Source organism: Lynx rufus, unplaced genomic scaffold (genome assembly GCF_022079265.1).
Source record: "Lynx rufus isolate CCGP_SWC_20201006 ecotype Redwood Valley unplaced genomic scaffold, mLynRuf1.p SCAF_2, whole genome shotgun sequence".
Classification (NCBI taxonomy): domain Eukaryota; kingdom Metazoa; phylum Chordata; class Mammalia; order Carnivora; family Felidae; genus Lynx; species Lynx rufus.
In genome coordinates this window covers 220,696,000-220,712,845 of record NW_025814834.1, presented here as the reverse complement: position 1 = coordinate 220,712,845, position 16,846 = coordinate 220,696,000, and the positions used below count along the sequence as shown (strand labels likewise).

The following is a 16,846-nucleotide window of genomic DNA, read 5'->3' as shown; positions in this document are numbered from 1 at the left end:
GCCTGCCTCACCGACCGCCTGCCTCTGGGCTCACCGGGCCCACGTGTGCCTGCCAGGATGACTTTGTCCTCGAACGTCCCGCTGCGTCCCCGCTAGAGCTGGGCCCTGAATCTTGCTCCCCGTACTCCACAGGCTCAGGGCCCTTTGTGTGGCCTCCAGAGGGCCCCGTCCCTTTTCCGGCCCACCCTGCTATTCCTGCTGTCCCCGACCTAAAGGCTGCCAGGGCCTGTCCTTGGCCGAGCTCCACCCTGTCGGTGCCCATTCTCCCCGGGCCCCCAAGTTCAATGTCCGCTTGGGAGACCTGCAAACGACGACGGTCATCTGGGCCTTCGCGCACCCTTGTGCTGACGCTGGCCGTGATCCACACCCCTTCACGGCGCCCTTTACACTAGGGGGTAAAAGCTGGTTTATTTGTCTGTCCCCCAATAGAGGGGACCTCCTGGAGAGCAGGGCTGCCTGGTGGGGACGAGAGTGGGCTCGGACCCGGTCTGCGCTTCCCAGCTGTGTGGCCCAGGGCAGGTGACCTACCCTCTCTGTGCTTCTGTGAGAGCGTCTGGAGAGTAGGGGTGCAGTCTGCTTTCCTTCCTCCTGGGTGATTGAGGTCAATAAATACAGAACACCCAGGCTGGAGCTGGGACTGGGCATCGTCGTCAGAAAGATAACCCCCAGGCTGAGGGCGTGGGGGGCAGGGCGGAGCCCGTGGGACAGAGACAGCTCTGTGGAACGCTGATGGATGTTTCTGGAGCGAGTGAGGGATGGCTGGCCGGCTTGGGGGAAGTCACGTGGGATGTGCAGGGGACCTGAGAGCAGGGAGGAACATACTGTTGGAGTCGGACTGAGTGTCAGCAAAGCAGCTGGTGTCAGTGACTTTGGGGGGGGGGGAACCCCAGGCAGTTAGTGTGTTTCCAGGCCCAGAGCAGGCGTCCAGAGCACCGGAGGGTCTGCACGGGGGTTGGGGGACACACCTGAGGGGCATCTCCTTCTAGGAAAGTAGAGGTGTCTAGAGGAGGGTGGCTGGGAGGGATGATGGCACGGGCTTGTCTGGGGAAGAGGAGATTCCAGAGGACAGAGCAGGCGCCTCCAACGATGCCACGCTGGCCTGGCGAAGTGTGACCCCTCGGGGTAGAAACAGGGCCTGGGGGGGGAGGGTTGGAGGAGACAGAGAGGTCAGGGGTGCCTGGCAGCCCCGTGGGTGAGAGGCAGTGTCTGGTCACCGGCACGGAGCTCCACGGCCACCCCCTCCTGGCGGTCCCCGAGGTGGAGGCTCTTCCAGAGAGCCAGGGACCGTGCCGGTCACCTGTGCAGACAGGGAGCAGCTGTCACCTCAGTGTGCCGAGCGAACGCTCCCGGGCTCTGGGGATGCAGCAGTGACCGAGCCCCGGGGGAGCTGACATCTAGAGGAGGAAGCAGGGGGCCCGTCCAAGCCGCCGGGGCATTCCAAAGCTTCCTCCTGTGATGGGACACGGGTCTGTCTCACCTGCAGGCGCTTCGTTCCTGCAGAGACCAGGATGCGGGGCGGGGGTTCTGCTAACGAGTCGGGGACGGGCCAGTGACCGTTGCTACCCCTGGGCCAGGGCCTGGCTTATGCCTCCACTGTCGCCTGCTCTGAGCGACCCCTGGCCAACTGCAACCCGCCGCTGTTTCTCGAGCTCCCAATATGTCTCTGGATCACCCTGCAGGCTTCTTCCCACACACCGCAGGAAACAGCGGCTCAGAATGGGCAATACACCTGTCCAGGGTCATACAGCTGCCAAACAGCAGAGGTGGGCTGGCTGGGCGTGGACGGAGGGGGAGATGGAGCAGGGGTGTGGGGCAGTGCCGAGCTGCAGAGCAGGAAACGACGGGACAGGAGCCGTGTGCCTCGGCGGGACCTGCGGGTGTTGGGGGGAAGGACTCCGGCAGATCTGCAGAGGGCAGGGGGGCCCTCGCCGCGGGTGGGGGCTTCGGGGTGCCGGGCAAAGAAAGGGCTGGGCAAGGGGCTTTCCAGGTAGGATGCTTGGTGTGCAGGTGGGGTTGCAGGCTGAGGAGGGTCGGGCCAGGTTGAGGGCAGGGGTCATGAGCAAGGTTGCTGGAGCCAGACTGCTGGGTAGGGCTCTCGGCCCCAACTAGCTGTGTGCCCTTGGACGGGTGCCCTCACCTCTCTGTGCGTGTTCCCACATTGGTAGTAAAATGAGCCGCAGATCTGCTGGTCTCACGGCACCCCCCCTCGGGGATGCCGTGCTGGTTCGCGAGCCTTGGGTGTTTCCGGTTTAGTTCCTCTTCCAGGAGCTGGTCTGCGACAGCCCTTTCCCACGGGGCTGCTGGGGCATCGCCGATCAGCCGAGCCCTTCTCCCAGCCGAGGCCTGAACTCAGCCCCAGGAAGCTTGTGTTACCATTGTTTCCTTCTAGAAGTGCACAAAGCCCACGTGGTCAGAGGGCCTGTCTTACGTGAGTGCAAAGCCAACCCCTAGACTCAAAGCAAAACTTCTGGCAACCTGACTCACAGTCCCCAGGTGCCAGGGGAAGGAGGCTATGGGCCACGACGGAGGCCGGTGGCCGGGGTAAGAGGCTGGCAGATGAGAGGGGGCAGGGCCGGGCAGGGGGGGCTCCTGGGGTGGCTCCAGAGTCTCCCCCCACCCCCTTCGAGCGGGCCCCAGCCCAGGAGGGAGAGAGGGCAGCTGAATCGGGTACCTCCAGCTGTTTTCATATTTCACAAGTGCACCCTGGCCCAGGGTGGGGAAGCTAAATTTGTCCCTCCTTCCCAGGGCTTGGTCTCCCCCCAGCGCGGGCAGAGGGGCGGCAGGGAGTGGTCTCCGGGGGACATGAGGCCCCTAGTCATGCCCCCCTCTCTGGGCCCCGCGGGACCCCGTCTCTCCGGGGCGAGGATCTGGCCGGCCCTGTCCTGACCCAGCCTACCCTACCCTGCGTGGCAAGGTCAGCCCAGCTCTCCTGTGGCCACGTGGCCCGGGCCACAGGCAGGGGAGGGGGGCGAAGGTGGCTGCTGCCACTGCCCCCGGCTCCCTGAGGAGGGAGGCACTCCAGCCAGGTCCTCCAGCCAGGCCGCCCCCCACGAGGCCAGGGCCACCCTTGTTGCAGTGGGCGGCAGGAGCAACAGAGGCCTCTTGGCCCCGACCGCCCTGAATGCCCCGAGCGTCCTGCTGGAATTCGGCGGGGCCGCCACCCAGGGAAGGACGCCATTTCCCAGAGGGGTGGCCTGCCCGCTCCGTCCTCCCCTGACAGCTGCCTGAGCCCTCCACCCAGGTAGGGGGACTTCTGGGTGCCAGAACGTTCTCAGTGCCCTTGAATTGGGGCCACAGGGGTGACTAGAAGGGGCCCAGCCCAGGATGGCCCGGGTCCCCTCCTGCGATGGTCAGTCTGCTGCGTCAGTGTTTACTGGTGGGAGAAGGGGCCTCGTCACGGCCGTTGTGACAGAGCGGAGGAGACGAGTGTTTGTGAGTGGGGGTCAGGATGGAGCTCTTGGGCCTCGTTTCTTAGAACTGAAGGAAGTTGCCCCTCCTGGTGTGTGGGCACCCAGATGGCTGGGGGTGGGGGGTGCGGGCCCCGTGTTGGCCCTGTCTCGGGGCTCTATAGGCGGCTGGGACTGCCGTTCCCACGCGTGGGGTGCCTCTGTTTGCGGGGGCCTCGCGGGGGCCCCAGTTTTTCAGATGTGGCGTTGGAGCCCGGGGCAGGCAGCGGGGACAGGCAAGCAACCCTCCCTGACTAGTAAGGCTGTCCTGTGGCCACACAGCTGAGGGGTGCTCCCCACCTGCCAGTGACGGGGCAGAATGAGGGGCATCCTGGCTAGGAGTCAGGGAGGACAGATGCTTCCTAAGGAGGCTGGGGTCTGGCCTGGCCTAGGAGGATACAGGTGGGGTGGGGGCCACGTGGGGACAGGATGGGGTCATAGATGGGCCACATGCAGATAGGGTGGGGGCCATAGAGGGGACCCGTGGGGACGGGGGGGGGGCCGTGGAGGAGACATGTGGGGACGGGGTGGGGGCCGTGGAGGGGACATGTGGAGACGGGGTGGGGTCACAGAGGGGCCATGTGGGGACGGGGTGGGGGCCGTGGAGGGGACATGTGGGGACAGGTAGGGACAGAGAGGGGACAGGGTAGAGGTCAGGGAGGGGACACAGGGGACAAGGCAGGGGGCATGGAGGGGACAGGGTAGCAGGCAGGGAGGGGACGCGTGGGGACTGGCTGTGACAGGTGGTGTGAACGCCCAGAGGCCCTGTCCAGGGCGTGGCCGGCAGCACCTAGAAGCAGTGGTGTGGCCCGTGTCTCCCCTGCGCACTGACCTCTGGGCCTGTGGGTTCTCCGCTGTGAGGGGCTGCGTGTTCTGTGCGGTGTTGGGGAGCACCCCTGCCCCCGCTCCCAGAAGTGACTAAAAATGAAAATATCAGCAGATGCCAGGTCTCCCTGGTGAGAAAACCCGTGAGTCACATCGAGAGGCTAAAAGCGGGGAGGGTGGTGCCCCCGCTCGAGTGAGCTGGGGTTGAGGGCCCACGCCGCACGCCCTGCACCCAAAACCTGGATCCACCCACGTGGCCCCTGGACCCTCGAGGGCGCGGGCATTTCCGTCCAGGGCGGCTGGCTCCGTGCGAGACGCTCGTCGACACTTTACAACTCCGTTACCGCCCGAGAGCGTTTCTCACACCCCCCCATACACATGTGGTTTTTAAGATGATTTGCAGCGTTTGCGAAAGCAATTTCCATTAGGTCCGAGAGCCACGTTTCCGTGGTGGACGTGGTCCCAAATTTAAGGCGTGGGCCTTCGGGGGTCACCGGGGACCCTTTGCAGGGAGAGGTTTTGGAGTCGATTTCTTTCTCTCACCTCTGCTGTCCGCGGCCGAAATGCTGCCGTGGGGATAGGGAAGACCGTGCCCCTGCCCCCGCCCCTGTCCCTGTCCCGTGGAGAGAGGAGCGGGGCCCACGGGGTCCTGGGAGGACGCCCGGGGAGGGGCCTGCGTCTCTGCAGCCCCGATCCTCGCCCGACATCACCATATCCTCACACCCTGGCAGGCGCCCCGGCACCGACAGGGACCGGTCTGCAGCTCCGTGGGCTCGTGGTCCAGGGGGCCTGGGGTCAGGGCCACCAGCTCTGGGGAATTTCCCAGGGAAATTGGAAATCGCGGGGCACCGGGGCTTCCTGGCTCCAGCCCCACGCGTCCGCTGAGCAGGGCAGGGCAGGCTTCCGGACCTTCCTTTTGCCGGTGGAACACCTGAGCGGAAGTCACCGGGGGAGGCCAGTGGCCGTCCTCGGGACTGGGTGAGCAGGGCCTGGGGGATGCTCTCCCCGCCAGGGTCTGTCTCAGAGGCGTGGTGAACCCCGGGAGCTAAAGATGCAGGGTTCTGAGCCCCCTCCGCGGGAGCCCCTTGGAGGAGGCTCAGTCTGTGTGTCTGTCTGCCATGGACACGCGGTGGGCGGAGTCCCACGACGCGTGGTCCTTGGCGTCGGCCTCTCTCACTCAACACGACGTTCTCGAGGCTCGTGGCCGCTGCGGCGGGTGTCCACGCTTCCTTGTGCGGAGTAACACCGCGCTGTGTGGACGGACCGTGTCTATCCATTCATCTGTCCTGCACACTCGAGTCGCTGGCATCTTTTGGCTCCTGGGGTCAGTGCGGCCGTGAAGGGGGGCCTGCAGGGTCTTCCTGACCGTTTGCTGGATGCCGTCAGCCAAGCGGTTTCCATCTCTGGGCTTGGACGGTCCGTCTGCAAAACGAACAGAGTGGGTGAGTCGAGCTTCGTGTCGGCACGCACTACCCACACCGAGAGGCCGCTCCGGCCGGTCCCCGCTCCCCCGTGGGGAGCGGGTGAGGCGGGTTTCTGCCCAGCCTCGGCTGCAGGCGCTGTTCTGCCTCCTACCAAACCCGCCCCATCCCGACCTCACCTCCGCTGGGCTTTGGACAGCTCAGCTCAGGGTGGGAGTGACCTCCCCAGAATAGGAGGCATGCAAGTCAGCACTGCCCAGCCTTGCTAAACCCCTCGTGGGGAGAGCGTGCGCCGGAGGCGTGCGTGCCGTCAGGGGTGACTAACTTAATCTTGAACTCTGAGGGGACCATTCCGTCGTCCTTGTGCGTAGGGCTGTGCTGTACGACCTCAGCAGGTCACTGAATTTCTCTGAGCCCGTGGGAGAGCTGGTTTGGGGCCCGTGCTTTCTAAGCTGCCTGCCCCGGGCCATCCTGTTTGGCCGGCCTTCGCCCAGGGGCCTCCTTTCGCCAGGGCCCGGCCCCCGAGGCGGCCCCACTGGCTCGTGCCACTGCTCCAGAGACCAGCGGCCCGGCACGTGGCGGTCCCGGGAGAGGGCCACAGACCTCCACCATCGCCCGCCTACCTGGGGACATGGTGACAGATTGCGGGTGTGCCCTCCCTCCCCCAAAGGCTCTGGGCAGGTCTGGGCCTGCCCGCTTGGTCACTGCCAGGCAGACGGTGGCCAGGCTGATTCCCACGGCCCTCTGCCAAGGACCCGGAGGCGGGCCCGGGGAGGCACCACCTCGGCCCGGGTGGGGCAGCGGGCAGGGTGGGCTTTGGTGTCCCTGCCCCTCCCCGCAGGGGGACGGAGGACGGGGGCCCCAGCTGTGCCGGGCCTGGGCAAGGCCATGGCGGGGTGGGGGCTGGGTGTGGACGCTCTCAGGAGAGGAAGCTCTGGGGACAAAGGCCGGTGTGGCCGGGCGTCTCCTGTGACAGGAGAGCACCATGCGGCGGTCCTGCTGCTGTGACAGCTTCACAGCCATGGCCTTGGACTGCCTCGTGGGGTCCGAGTTGCTTTTGTGTCCAGCCGGGGGGTGGGGGGGGGGTGGGGGGCGGGGAGGACCCTGTCTCAGAGGCGGACGGCTGTCTCAACGTGCTGCAGCCTCGGGGCACAGCAGGACTCAAGCCCGGGGCTCTGCTCCAGCCTCTGGGCGTGCCCGGCACATGCCCTTCCCGAGAGGGAGTGGCCTGGGATCTGAGCCGTCCTCGTGTCCCGGGGCATTGGGATCCCCCAAACCCGGCTTGAGCCCCGAAGGCCAAACCCGGAGACACAGCTCAGAGCAATGGTGACCACACCCGTCGGGGCCTTATTGCGGTCCACGCACAGCCCACTGTATGCAGCACCTGTCTGTTCCCCAGCTCCCACGGGGCCCTGCGGCAGCCTCCCGAGAGGGTGCCGTGGTCACCCCCACCCCGTAGGTGGCAGCTCTGAGAAGCCCCTGCCGTGCCAGGCACCGCCCGGCCCCCCAACCTGGGTCTGGAGTCAGGCCCGCCCGTCTGCAAGGCCGGACCCGGGCCCGGAAAGCAGAGGACGGACGGGGGGGTGCGAAGGGGTGCCCTGCCTTCGGCGGCATCTGCATCGGTGTCACGGGCCCTGCCCAGACCCCACGGATGCTGAAGGAGGGTGGGGGCCGGCCTTCCCAAGCACCCACTGTCCTTCTTCCCTCCTCGCAGAGCCAGCTGCCCTCCGGGCCGGGTGCAAGGAAGATGTCCCAGCCCACCGCCGCCGCCGATGAGGGGGCCACGTTCGAGCACCTGTGGAGATCCCTGTGAGTACCTCCTCCAGCCCCCCAGGGCCGGACTCGGGCAGGGCGAGGCTCGGGGGGCTTTCTCCTGGGGGTGCGGCGTCCAAAGTCTGGGCTCTTTCCTCCAGCCAGCACTCCTGGGCCAGGAGGGGTCCAGGGGACAGAGCTCACGTGTGGCCACGCACCCCGGGCACAGACACTAGCCCTGGCGAGGCCGGCAGAGGAGGGAGGGGGAGCAGAGGAGACAGGCGATGGGGTGAAGGGCTCCTGCGGGCAGGACAGGTGTAGGCCTAGCGCATGAGCTCGGGGCCTGGGTGCCCCGGGGCTGACGGCTCTGTTCCCCTCTTCCCAGGGAACCAGACAGCACCTACTTTGACCTTCCCCAGCCAAGCCAGGGAAATAACGCGGTGGTGAGCGGCTCAGGGGCCAGCATGGATGTCTTGCACTTGCAGGGCATGACCACGCCCGTCATGGTGAGTGGGGCGGCTGTCTGCGGGGGTCTCAGGACGGGGGCGGTAAGTGTGGACTGTTCTGTCTTGGGAGCTTGCAGAACCGGACACTGGTGCTCAGGAGTACAGCTTCCTCGGTAGGCTTGTGAGGACGTTTCAGTTTCAAAACAGAAAACGTATCAGCTCATGAGACTGTTAATCCACGGGCAGGAATGGATTCAGGCATGGCTGGATCCAGGCGTAGGAATGGCTGGATTTAGGTGTTGCAATAGCCTCTGCGTCTCCTGCCCTGCTCTCTCCATGATGGTGCCAGGCTCCAGCAGCACCTCCACCCCCTCTCTGCCACCGAGGCCCGGACACCCTGCTGCGGTGTCTCGGGTCCTACCGCTCTTGCGTTCCTCTTGGCAAGAAGGCAGGGCTGTGCTAACTGGGTGGTGGCCACGTCCCTGCTTCTTTCTCTGGCCGCCCGCTGCAAGGCACTGGTGCGCCAGAAGGAGGTTGCAGAATGCAAGAAGGGGGTGTGAGGACCCCTGGCCCCCGGGGAGATCTAGTGACGCCTGCTGTCCCCACCACATGCCTGGTGGTTGCCAGCCCCCCCCCCCAGGTTGCTACATACCCCCAGACGGCAGCGGTGCTGGTCCCTGGCCTCTCTGCGGCCAAGTGTCTGTCTCAGGGCACCAGCACCAGGCCGAGAGCCTGGGCCCAGGAAGGAGGCGGTGCTGGGAGCTCTAGAGGCCAGGAGGACCTGGCCCCCATTCCCTAAAGCCCCTGTCCAGAAGTTGGAGCCCCTCACCCCAACACACACCCGTCTGAGGCACCTTGAGCATCCGGCAGATAGCGAGGGCCGTGTGGGCTCCAGTGAGCGTGTGAACGAGCCACGGCGAGGCTGGGGTGGGGACAGGGGGCAGGAGGGTCCCCTGTGTCCTCTGTCGTGTCCGTCGAAGCCACTGGGCTGGCCCACATGCGACTTGGGCCGTTGCAGCCGGGGGGTCGGGGTACGGCAGGCAGGGGGCCCCCGTGACATCCGTTCCCCTGAGGAACCTTTCACGCTGGATCTGAGAAAGCTGACTGTCCGGCCCAGCCTCCTGCTCGGGGACGCCATCACAGTGAAGGCAGCCCGCCTGCCTTCCACACCTGTTTGTTCCCATTTTACAGGCGGGGAAACTGAGGCAGGTGCTGGCAAAGGGTGGGCCTCGATGGGCTGGGGCAGAGTCATCCTGGGCCAGGATGCAAAAGCGCGAGCTCTGTCCTGTCCCCCCAGAACCTTCCCTGTTCTACCAGCTGCTCCCCAGGGGCCAAGGGTCCTGACCCCTCGCCTCCCAGGACCCCCTCCTGGACCTCAGTGTCCTCCCCAGCATCTCAGTAGGGCTGCCGTCGGCTGGCTGCGTCTGGGGCACTCACCTGGGGGAGGCCCACAGGCATCTCCCCCCGAGCCGGTGCTGTGGCTGGACCAGCCCTTCTTTGTTTGACAACAGCAGGACCCGTGTCATTGCTCTCAGGGCTGGAGGGTTCGAGGCGGGCCTGGGCCACGCAGCCAGGTGGCAGGTAGAGAGAGAAAGAGACAGTGCAGACTGGAGGTTCTGCCTTTATGGGGGTGGGGGTGCGGGCCAGCGTTTCGTGGGCTCACTCTTTACTGGTGAATTTAAAATACAAAAGCAGATTTAAAGCTCAGGAAGGGGAAAGCAGGGTCACTCGATGGTCAGTTTCTAGATCACTCAGGGCTTTCTCAAAGGGGAGCTGCGTCGCAGGGGTGGCCTGGCCCTTCCTCGAGCTGGGCGGCTGGCCGCACGTTTATTCTAGGTGGCTGTCTGCTGAGTGGCCGCCTCGAGATCAAAAGCAGAACGTCAGGTACTTCTGTCACAATAAAAAAAGCTGACTGCCGGTGCTGGCTATGTCCACTGTGTGGAGGGGCAGGGGCTCTAGGGACAGAGGACCCTTGAAGAGTGTCCTAAGGGGTCTGTCTCCTGAGTTTGGGAAGCGGCCCAGCCTTGCCCTCGAGGGCAGAGGCGCCTGGAGACCCCAGCAGCGTCAGGAGCGGGGGTAGGGGTGGGGTCTGCTCCCCAACGGGCAGAGGCAGCAGCTCTGGGTTCCTGAGGGGTGGGGCGCGCTCCCTCAGTCCCCCCGGGAGCATGCCAGGTATGCTGAGCACGTCTGGGCTGGGAATGGAGGGCACATGCCTCCCACCAGCCGCGGGGGAGAGAGAGAGTGGCCTCCCACCCCTGCAAAGGGCGAGAGGCCTGAACCAGCCAGGGAGGGACACACCTCTCAGTAAAAGGCTGGGACTCCCTGACCACCTGGTCAGCCTCGGCCTCGTCCTGAGCCCTGCCTGGGACCAGTGGGAGCGGCGACTGGTCTGGGGCGGGCGCCATGCAGAGAGCTTGCCTTAGCCCCCCTTCACCCTCTCGTGGCCGACGCAGCCGGATGCCCAGACGGAGGCAGCCCGGCAGCCAGGGCAGAGCCGGGTGCCTGGCCGCCTCGCCGAAGGGCCCCCCCGCTCCCCGCCCCGTGTGACCAGGGCTCTGGAGCAGGTGCAGGAGGGAGCCCCCGGAGGACGCTCCACGGCGGCGGTGTGGCGCGGCTCTCTCCCCACCCAGCCGCTCAAGGGGAGGCGGGGTAGCCCCAGCCTGGTGACCTTAGACAAGAGGCTTCCCAGGCCGGGCCTTGGAACCAGTGACCCCGGCTGGCCAGCGCTGCAGTTGTGACTCAGCATGAGGCAGGTGTAAAGGCTTACGCGCACTGCGCCCCCCACCGCTCCTGGGCGGGCGGCCTCAGTCATGGGGCTGGTCCGGCAACAAGGCAGAGCCTAGATGGGCGCGGTCCTTGAGTGGGGGACATTGGTCCTCCAGGGTGGCGCTTTCCACCGTCCGGGGCCTTCTTCCCGCGGGCCGGGCCGGTTCCTGAGCGGCATCCCCTCCACGGTCAGAAGAGAGGCCACTGCAGGCCCATGGGATGCCCTTACCCAGAGCTTCAGTGGCCAGTGGGGACAGGCAGAGTGGATGGGGCCCCGCCTGAAGAGCCACTCTGTCCCGGGTTCAAGTTCCCCATGACTCTGAGCCTCAGTGTCCCTGCCTGGGGCGCTGAGGTGTCAGGTGTGGGCCCAGCGGGAGCTCCGCCCAGCCCTGCGGGAAGGACGGCTTCTTGTCCTTGGACCTCCCTCCCGCCACACGGGTCCGGCGGCAGTCGAGAGGACAGGGCCCCAACAGGCGGGACTTGGAGGAGACCTGAGCACAGATTCTTGGGGGGGCAGTGAGCTCCCGAGGTCCCCACCACACCACATGCTGAGGTGACACAGAGGGAGGCCGCCGTGCGCATGGGGAACTCTGGGACGCATCCCATCCCTACCCCTTTTCTGCCAGGTGACGCACACGGGGCCTCAGTTTCCTTGTCTGTACATCGAGCTGGGGCGGCAAGGTCGAGGGTGGTGCGGGGCCTCAGGCGGCGTGTGACACAGCTAGGTGTGGGGTGGGGGCGGCAGGGGAAGGGCCCCGCGTCCAAGAGCGCTGTCCCCCCCCTCCCGGGGAGGACCCGACGCCCCTTGCCCAGGGGTCCCTGCGGGGGGGAGCCCTTGCCCTGGGTGGTGGCCTCGGGTTCTGGCCACATCCGCCTGCCGCACACGGCTTGCTCCCTGCCACAGGGAGCTGTAAGCTAGGCCTCCCGCATCCTGCAAGGGGAGAACGGAGAAAAGCCTATCGGATCCCTGGCGTCCCAGGGGCTCAGGAGGGCGGTGGGCTGGCATGGGGAGGGGGGCGGCCTTGTGAGGTCTGTACTGGCCCTGGAGGCCCCCCCCCACGGTCTAGGGGGGGCGCAGACAGGATGAAGTCCTTCATTGTGAGCACTCCGGGCGTCCCAGGCAGGCAGTGGGAATCCTGACTCCCGCTGGACAGTGCTGGGCCTGTGTGTCTCCTCTGAGTCTGTGTCCCCGGGGACAAAATGAAAGCCAGACTCTTGGGGGGGTGGGGGGGGGTGGGGAGGGGCAACTTCTCAGCTCCGATGATGCATGAAAGGGGGAGATGGCGTGTGGCCAGCCTAGGCTGGAGGGCTCGCCTCCCTCCACCTCCTCCCAGCATCTCGCCCGGCAGAGTCCCCTCCCCCCTGCACCCCTTCCCGCCTCTCCTGGCGCCTCTTCTCTGGCGACAGCTGTTGTGGGCAGGTGTGGGCCACAGGGGTAAGGGCTGTGGCTGGCAGGGGCGGCTGACCCATGCTGGGGCCCCACCCCCACCTTCTGCACAGCCAGGCGGACGCCCAGGGCTCGAGACCCCAGCAGTGACCCGGGGCAGGCCTTCCTGGCCTGGGGGTGCATTTCTCCCCAGGTGGGGAAGGGAGGACACAGCCCAGCGTGTCCTCCCGGGAGGTGTTCCAGGAAGCCGAGCTAGCCCACAGAAGGGGGCAGGTGCGCAGACGGAGGGGAAGGACGCCCCCTCCTCAAAGGGTCTGCGGCTCAAGGTCAGCTCCAGGACCCCAGCCCGCCTGCCCTCCGTAGTGAGCCCCGAGCAGCCCTTCCTTCCACAGGCTGTGGTGGGGACCCCTCTGGGGTGCGTGGAGCTGAGTCCCAGCCAGCCGCCAGGTCACGGAGCCAGCTCCGTGGCATCCTCCGTGGCATCCTCCGTGGGGTGAGCAGAGCCATCCTCCCGTGGGTGCTCAGGAAGGAGTATGAGGAGTGTGGCCCCGAGCTGGCACGTCGCTGGTGCCCTTCCTGCGCCCGTGGGAGGGGGAAGAAATATCCCACCCCCCTCTGCTGCCAAGAGCCTGCGGAAGTGGTCGGTGGGGTGGAACCTCCAGTGAGTTAGAATGAGGACAGCAGGTGCCAAGGCCCAGTGGGGCTGCCTGGGAGGCCACCCGGAGGAAGCAGCTGAGGACCAAGCGAGGAGGGGGCCCAGTTCTGAGGACAGAGTCCCCCAATGCCCTGTCCCTGCCCCCTGGGTGGCCAAGACTTAGGACACGTGTGCAGGAAGTGGGTGCTGCTCGGGAAAGACGCTGGAGTCAGGCACGTCTGCATATGGTGTCTTGCTCTCAGTCGCTCTAGGACCCCAGCCTGGCCCAGCTCACGGTGCGGGGGACAGTGCTGGTCCTCAGGCCCCGGGTGCCCAGAGCCTCCTCTGTGCCGCCCCTGCGGCCTGGGTGGGGCACGGACCCTCTGCCTCTGCTTCCGTCAGCGGTCGAGAGAAGGCGCCTTCCCGACCTGATGCCCTCCCTCCGGAGAGCATGCTGTCCAGGGCTTACGTGTGGCTGGCTTCCCCTGGGCCCAGCCCGTGTTCCCCGGCCATCCCAGTGGCCCGAGCGGCCCCACCCTCACCACACACTTGGTGGCCTAAAACAGCACTCGTGTGTTTCCTCATAGTGTCCGTGGGTCAGGAGCCCCGCGGGTCTCCCCTGGGTCCCCTGCTCAGGGTGTCAGCCAGGAGTGCAGTCTTGTCTGGCCCAGGGACCCCTTCCGCTCCCTGGCTGTTGGCAGAGCTCAGTCCCTTGTGGCTGTCAAACTGGGGCCCCTGCCTCCTTGCTGGCTGTTCCGAGGGACACTTTTCTCAGCTCCTGGGGGCTGCCTGCCATCTCCTGCCACATGGTGCCTCTACAGCCTGGAGGTGTGCTCCTTGAGGCCATTTCGAGGACGTCTCCCTGACCTCTTTGAAGGGCTCGCCTGATTAGGCCTGGCCCACCTGTATACTCTCCCTTCTGATCAGCTCAGAGTTGACTGGGTTTGGAACCTAATCACAGGGGCTGTCATCACATCTACGGTGCCTCCCGAGGACAGGGGGCATTCAGGGCACAGACCTGGAGTGGGAATCTTGGGGCCACCTGAAGATTGAGTTCCCACACGTGGGTCCCCTGTGTGCCAACCTGTGCCCATTCCTGGGGTCTCTCACCTCAAATTCTTCTCTCCTCTCCTCTCCCCTTTGGGCTTTTACCAACCCAGCATGATTAAGAAGGCAGCTGACCTCCCCCAAGCCAGCTGCCCCACATGGAGTCCCAGCTGGAGGTGTTGCCCTCCAGGGGGGTGGCGGGGGACACCAGCTGTGAGAGGTTGGGGTCTGAACCCTCCTCCTCTTCCCCTACCTGGCTCTGTGTCCCTCCATTCCGCCCTCCTGCCCAGCCCACCAGGCGCCTCCACCTCCAGCCTCCCTCCCTGAAGAACGGGCCCCCCAAGGGCAGCGGGCTCCCCACCCCAGGCCTTTCCATCTTCCAGCCAGAGCTCCCAACCTGGGCCCCCTGCTTTCCTCCCTTGTCTCATTGTGAGCCGGGAGCTGACAGCCTCAGGCCACGGGAGTGAGTGAGTGAGTTTGGCCAGCCTGCAGAGCAGTGTCTTTGGTGCAGCTCCCAGGGCCCCCCCCATGGGCTCTCCCTCCCCATCTGCCGGAGGAGCCCGGGGGCTGGGCTGGGCCTTGGGTGGAGCCTGCCTCTGCCCTGAGCCCCCCAGGAGGCTGGGAATGGCTGTGGACGCGACAAGAATGGGCTGGCGGACAAGGGTCTCGAGGACGTCTTTCCAGCACCTCAGTGGTCTTGGGGGGGTGGGCGGGGCTTGGAAACTTGAGGGTGGCCCGTCCAATTTCACATGATTTATATGTAACTGTATAACTGATGTCCTGCCTGCTTCTAGGGAGGGCTCCGGCCTCTACCCCAAAGGCAACGTTGAGCCACAGACGGTTACATCGGGTTGGAGATTCAGACTCCAGAAAGGGGGTAGTGGCGGCCCCCTCGGAGCCCCCGGCTAGGCGGGCCACCGTTATGCGGCGCCTGGAGGCCAGCACGCGGTCCCCCTCCTGGGCCACATCCCTGTTTCCAGGGGCTCGGCACCGGTGGGGACAAGGCCAGCGTCAGCCCGGGCAGGGCTGGGGCATCGGGACTCTGGTCCTCCGGCTCGATCCGCTGCTTTGGACCGCGCCTAGGCTGCTCGCTCTCGTAGCAAGGCTCCCTGCGGGTACCGGGGGGAGCAGTCTCCTGGGGTGCCTCTCCTCTCTGTTCAGCCCTGCGGGGTGGCCCCGGTGGACCACACGCTCCTGAGGCAGGAGGATTTGCTCCGCCCAGGATGCCAGGGCTACAGCACCACGTCTTGGCTCTGGGGTGGCTTGGCCCCACCTATCTGGGTCTCAAGGGCCCGGGCTGGCCCCCTCACGCTCAGGGGTGCAGGTCTGTGGCCGCCGAGCCTCCCAGGGGCGGTGTCTTGGGGGGAGCCGGCTGTGGCTTAATTGCGGAGCGGGCCGGTGGCCCGGCGTGCCGCCCCTCCCCGCGCGCCTCCGTGGTGCGGTCCAGCACAGCAGTGGGCAAGCTGAGGCCTGCCTGGACTTTGATGAATAGGCATGAGGAATAAGGGGTGGGCCACCGGTTTTGTTGTTAGATGCAGCCGGTTGACAGAACTGGGGAGATGAGGAGAAGGAAAATGCCCGCAGATAGCCCACATGTCCCGGGGCATCCTCCGCCCCCCTAGCCACGGCGTCCCTCCGCCTGGGCCCACCCCGCCGGGCGGCCGCCACTCTCCGCCTCACCCCCCGGCCACCCAGACCCATGCCTCGTCCCGCGGCACGCCAGCTCCCCGGCGTGTGCGGACCCCCGCGTGCCCACCATGCTGTATGTCAGTGACCCCGCGCAGCATTTTGCCACGGTAGGTGTGCCGCATCTCTCCGGAACCGTATCTCCATCCTCCTGGGGGAGCCTTGGTGGGGCTTTTGCCGTGATGGGGCTTAGGAAGTGCGTTCTCTCGTCTGTGTCCTGCTCAGGCATCCGGTGCTGGCTGGGTGCCGCGATCCAGGGTAAGCTGAGGCAGGCAGGATGCACCGAGGGGCTGGGGCAGGTCCTGGGCAGAGAGGCAGATGCCTGCCCATCCTGGAGAAGTTTTGGGACCAGTGCCCACTGGCCGGACAGGACCAACAGCCAGGGAGAGGAGGGCGGGTCATGTCTGGTCGGGGCTAGGCGGTTGCCTTGAGTTGTGGGGCTTTCCGCTGCTTCCCGGCTTTGGGCTGCAGCTCGGTCCTGCCCGCACCTGCTCTCCGGTCAACAGCATCCTCTCCTGGGAATCTGCTCGCTAGGCTGGCTTGGTGTGGTCTGAGATCGAGGTCAAGGACTTGTGGCAAACCGGCCTCAGGGTGTCCGTCTCATGGCAGGGTAGCAGCCTGGCAGAGGGAGGGGAGGGGTGGCAGTGGGCCCCTGCCGTCTGGGCCCTGGGGACCCGGGCTCATTTCCAGACTTGCCAGGTCCCCGGGGGCCAGGCAGGTACCAGGCTGCTAATTGAGCAGGTGGAGGCTGGGGCCGTCTTTCCTGCCACGGATGCAGGTACAGTGGGGGCCGTTGGGACCTGTGGGAGACCCGGCGGCTGGCAGAGGCCAGGAGCCTGAGCCACAGAGACCCGGGGGTGCGGCAGCCTCTGGAGACGCGAAGGTTCTGGGCAGTGTGCGTGAGTGCACGGGTGTGCTTGTGTGCGAGAGAGCGTGTGTGTGCGTGTATTGTGTGCATTGTGAGTTTGGGATGAGCATGTGTGTGTGCCTGTGCGCGTGTGTCCCCAGCAAGGTCGGGGGTGGGGGGAGTGACAGTGTGTGGCCCAGGGGAGCTATCTGCCTGCCGCCGGGGCACCTGGTTGTCACGCGCACAACCCAAGGCAGAAGCCAGAAGCCCCCGGGGCCCCTGGAGGCCAGTGTCCCTGCGCAGCCAGCAGAGAAGCCTGGACACGTGGGGACCTTTTCTCTCCAGTCAAGTGGCCCCCGCAGTGCAAATGTCGGGCAGGGTTGAGCATGGCTGCTGCGTGGCATCTTCCCTGGGGCGCAGGGGTGAGGGGCACAGGGTCCTCCCGTGGACGGTGGACGGAGCATCTACATTGCTGCTGCGGCCCACACCCTGCTCGGTTCTGTGTAGACGAGGACAAGTCTGTCCGCAAGGCTGGTGCGTTTGTGCCCCGGGGCAGGTGGAGTCTCCCTCCTCTTCCCCTGGGGAGGGG

At 66.1% G+C, this 16,846-nt stretch overlaps 1 protein-coding gene across 3 annotated transcripts in view; it reads left to right on the top strand.

The window, feature by feature from the left end:
• Window positions 1-16,846, top strand: part of TP73 (tumor protein p73) — a 61,321-nt gene that overhangs the window by 12,109 nt on the left and 32,366 nt on the right. The window contains exons 1-3 of one of the 3 annotated variants that reach the window (XM_047083344.1): window positions 2,040-2,541; window positions 7,407-7,501; window positions 7,830-7,950. In XM_047083344.1, the coding sequence (XP_046939300.1) occupies window positions 7,440-7,501; window positions 7,830-7,950 (183 nt within the window). In that variant the 5' untranslated portion in view covers window positions 2,040-2,541; window positions 7,407-7,439. Of the gene's footprint in view, window positions 1-2,039; window positions 2,542-4,213; window positions 5,714-7,406; window positions 7,502-7,829; window positions 7,951-16,846 lie in introns of those variants that run through there. The other 2 variants (XM_047083342.1, XM_047083343.1) reach the window with 2 other exon arrangements.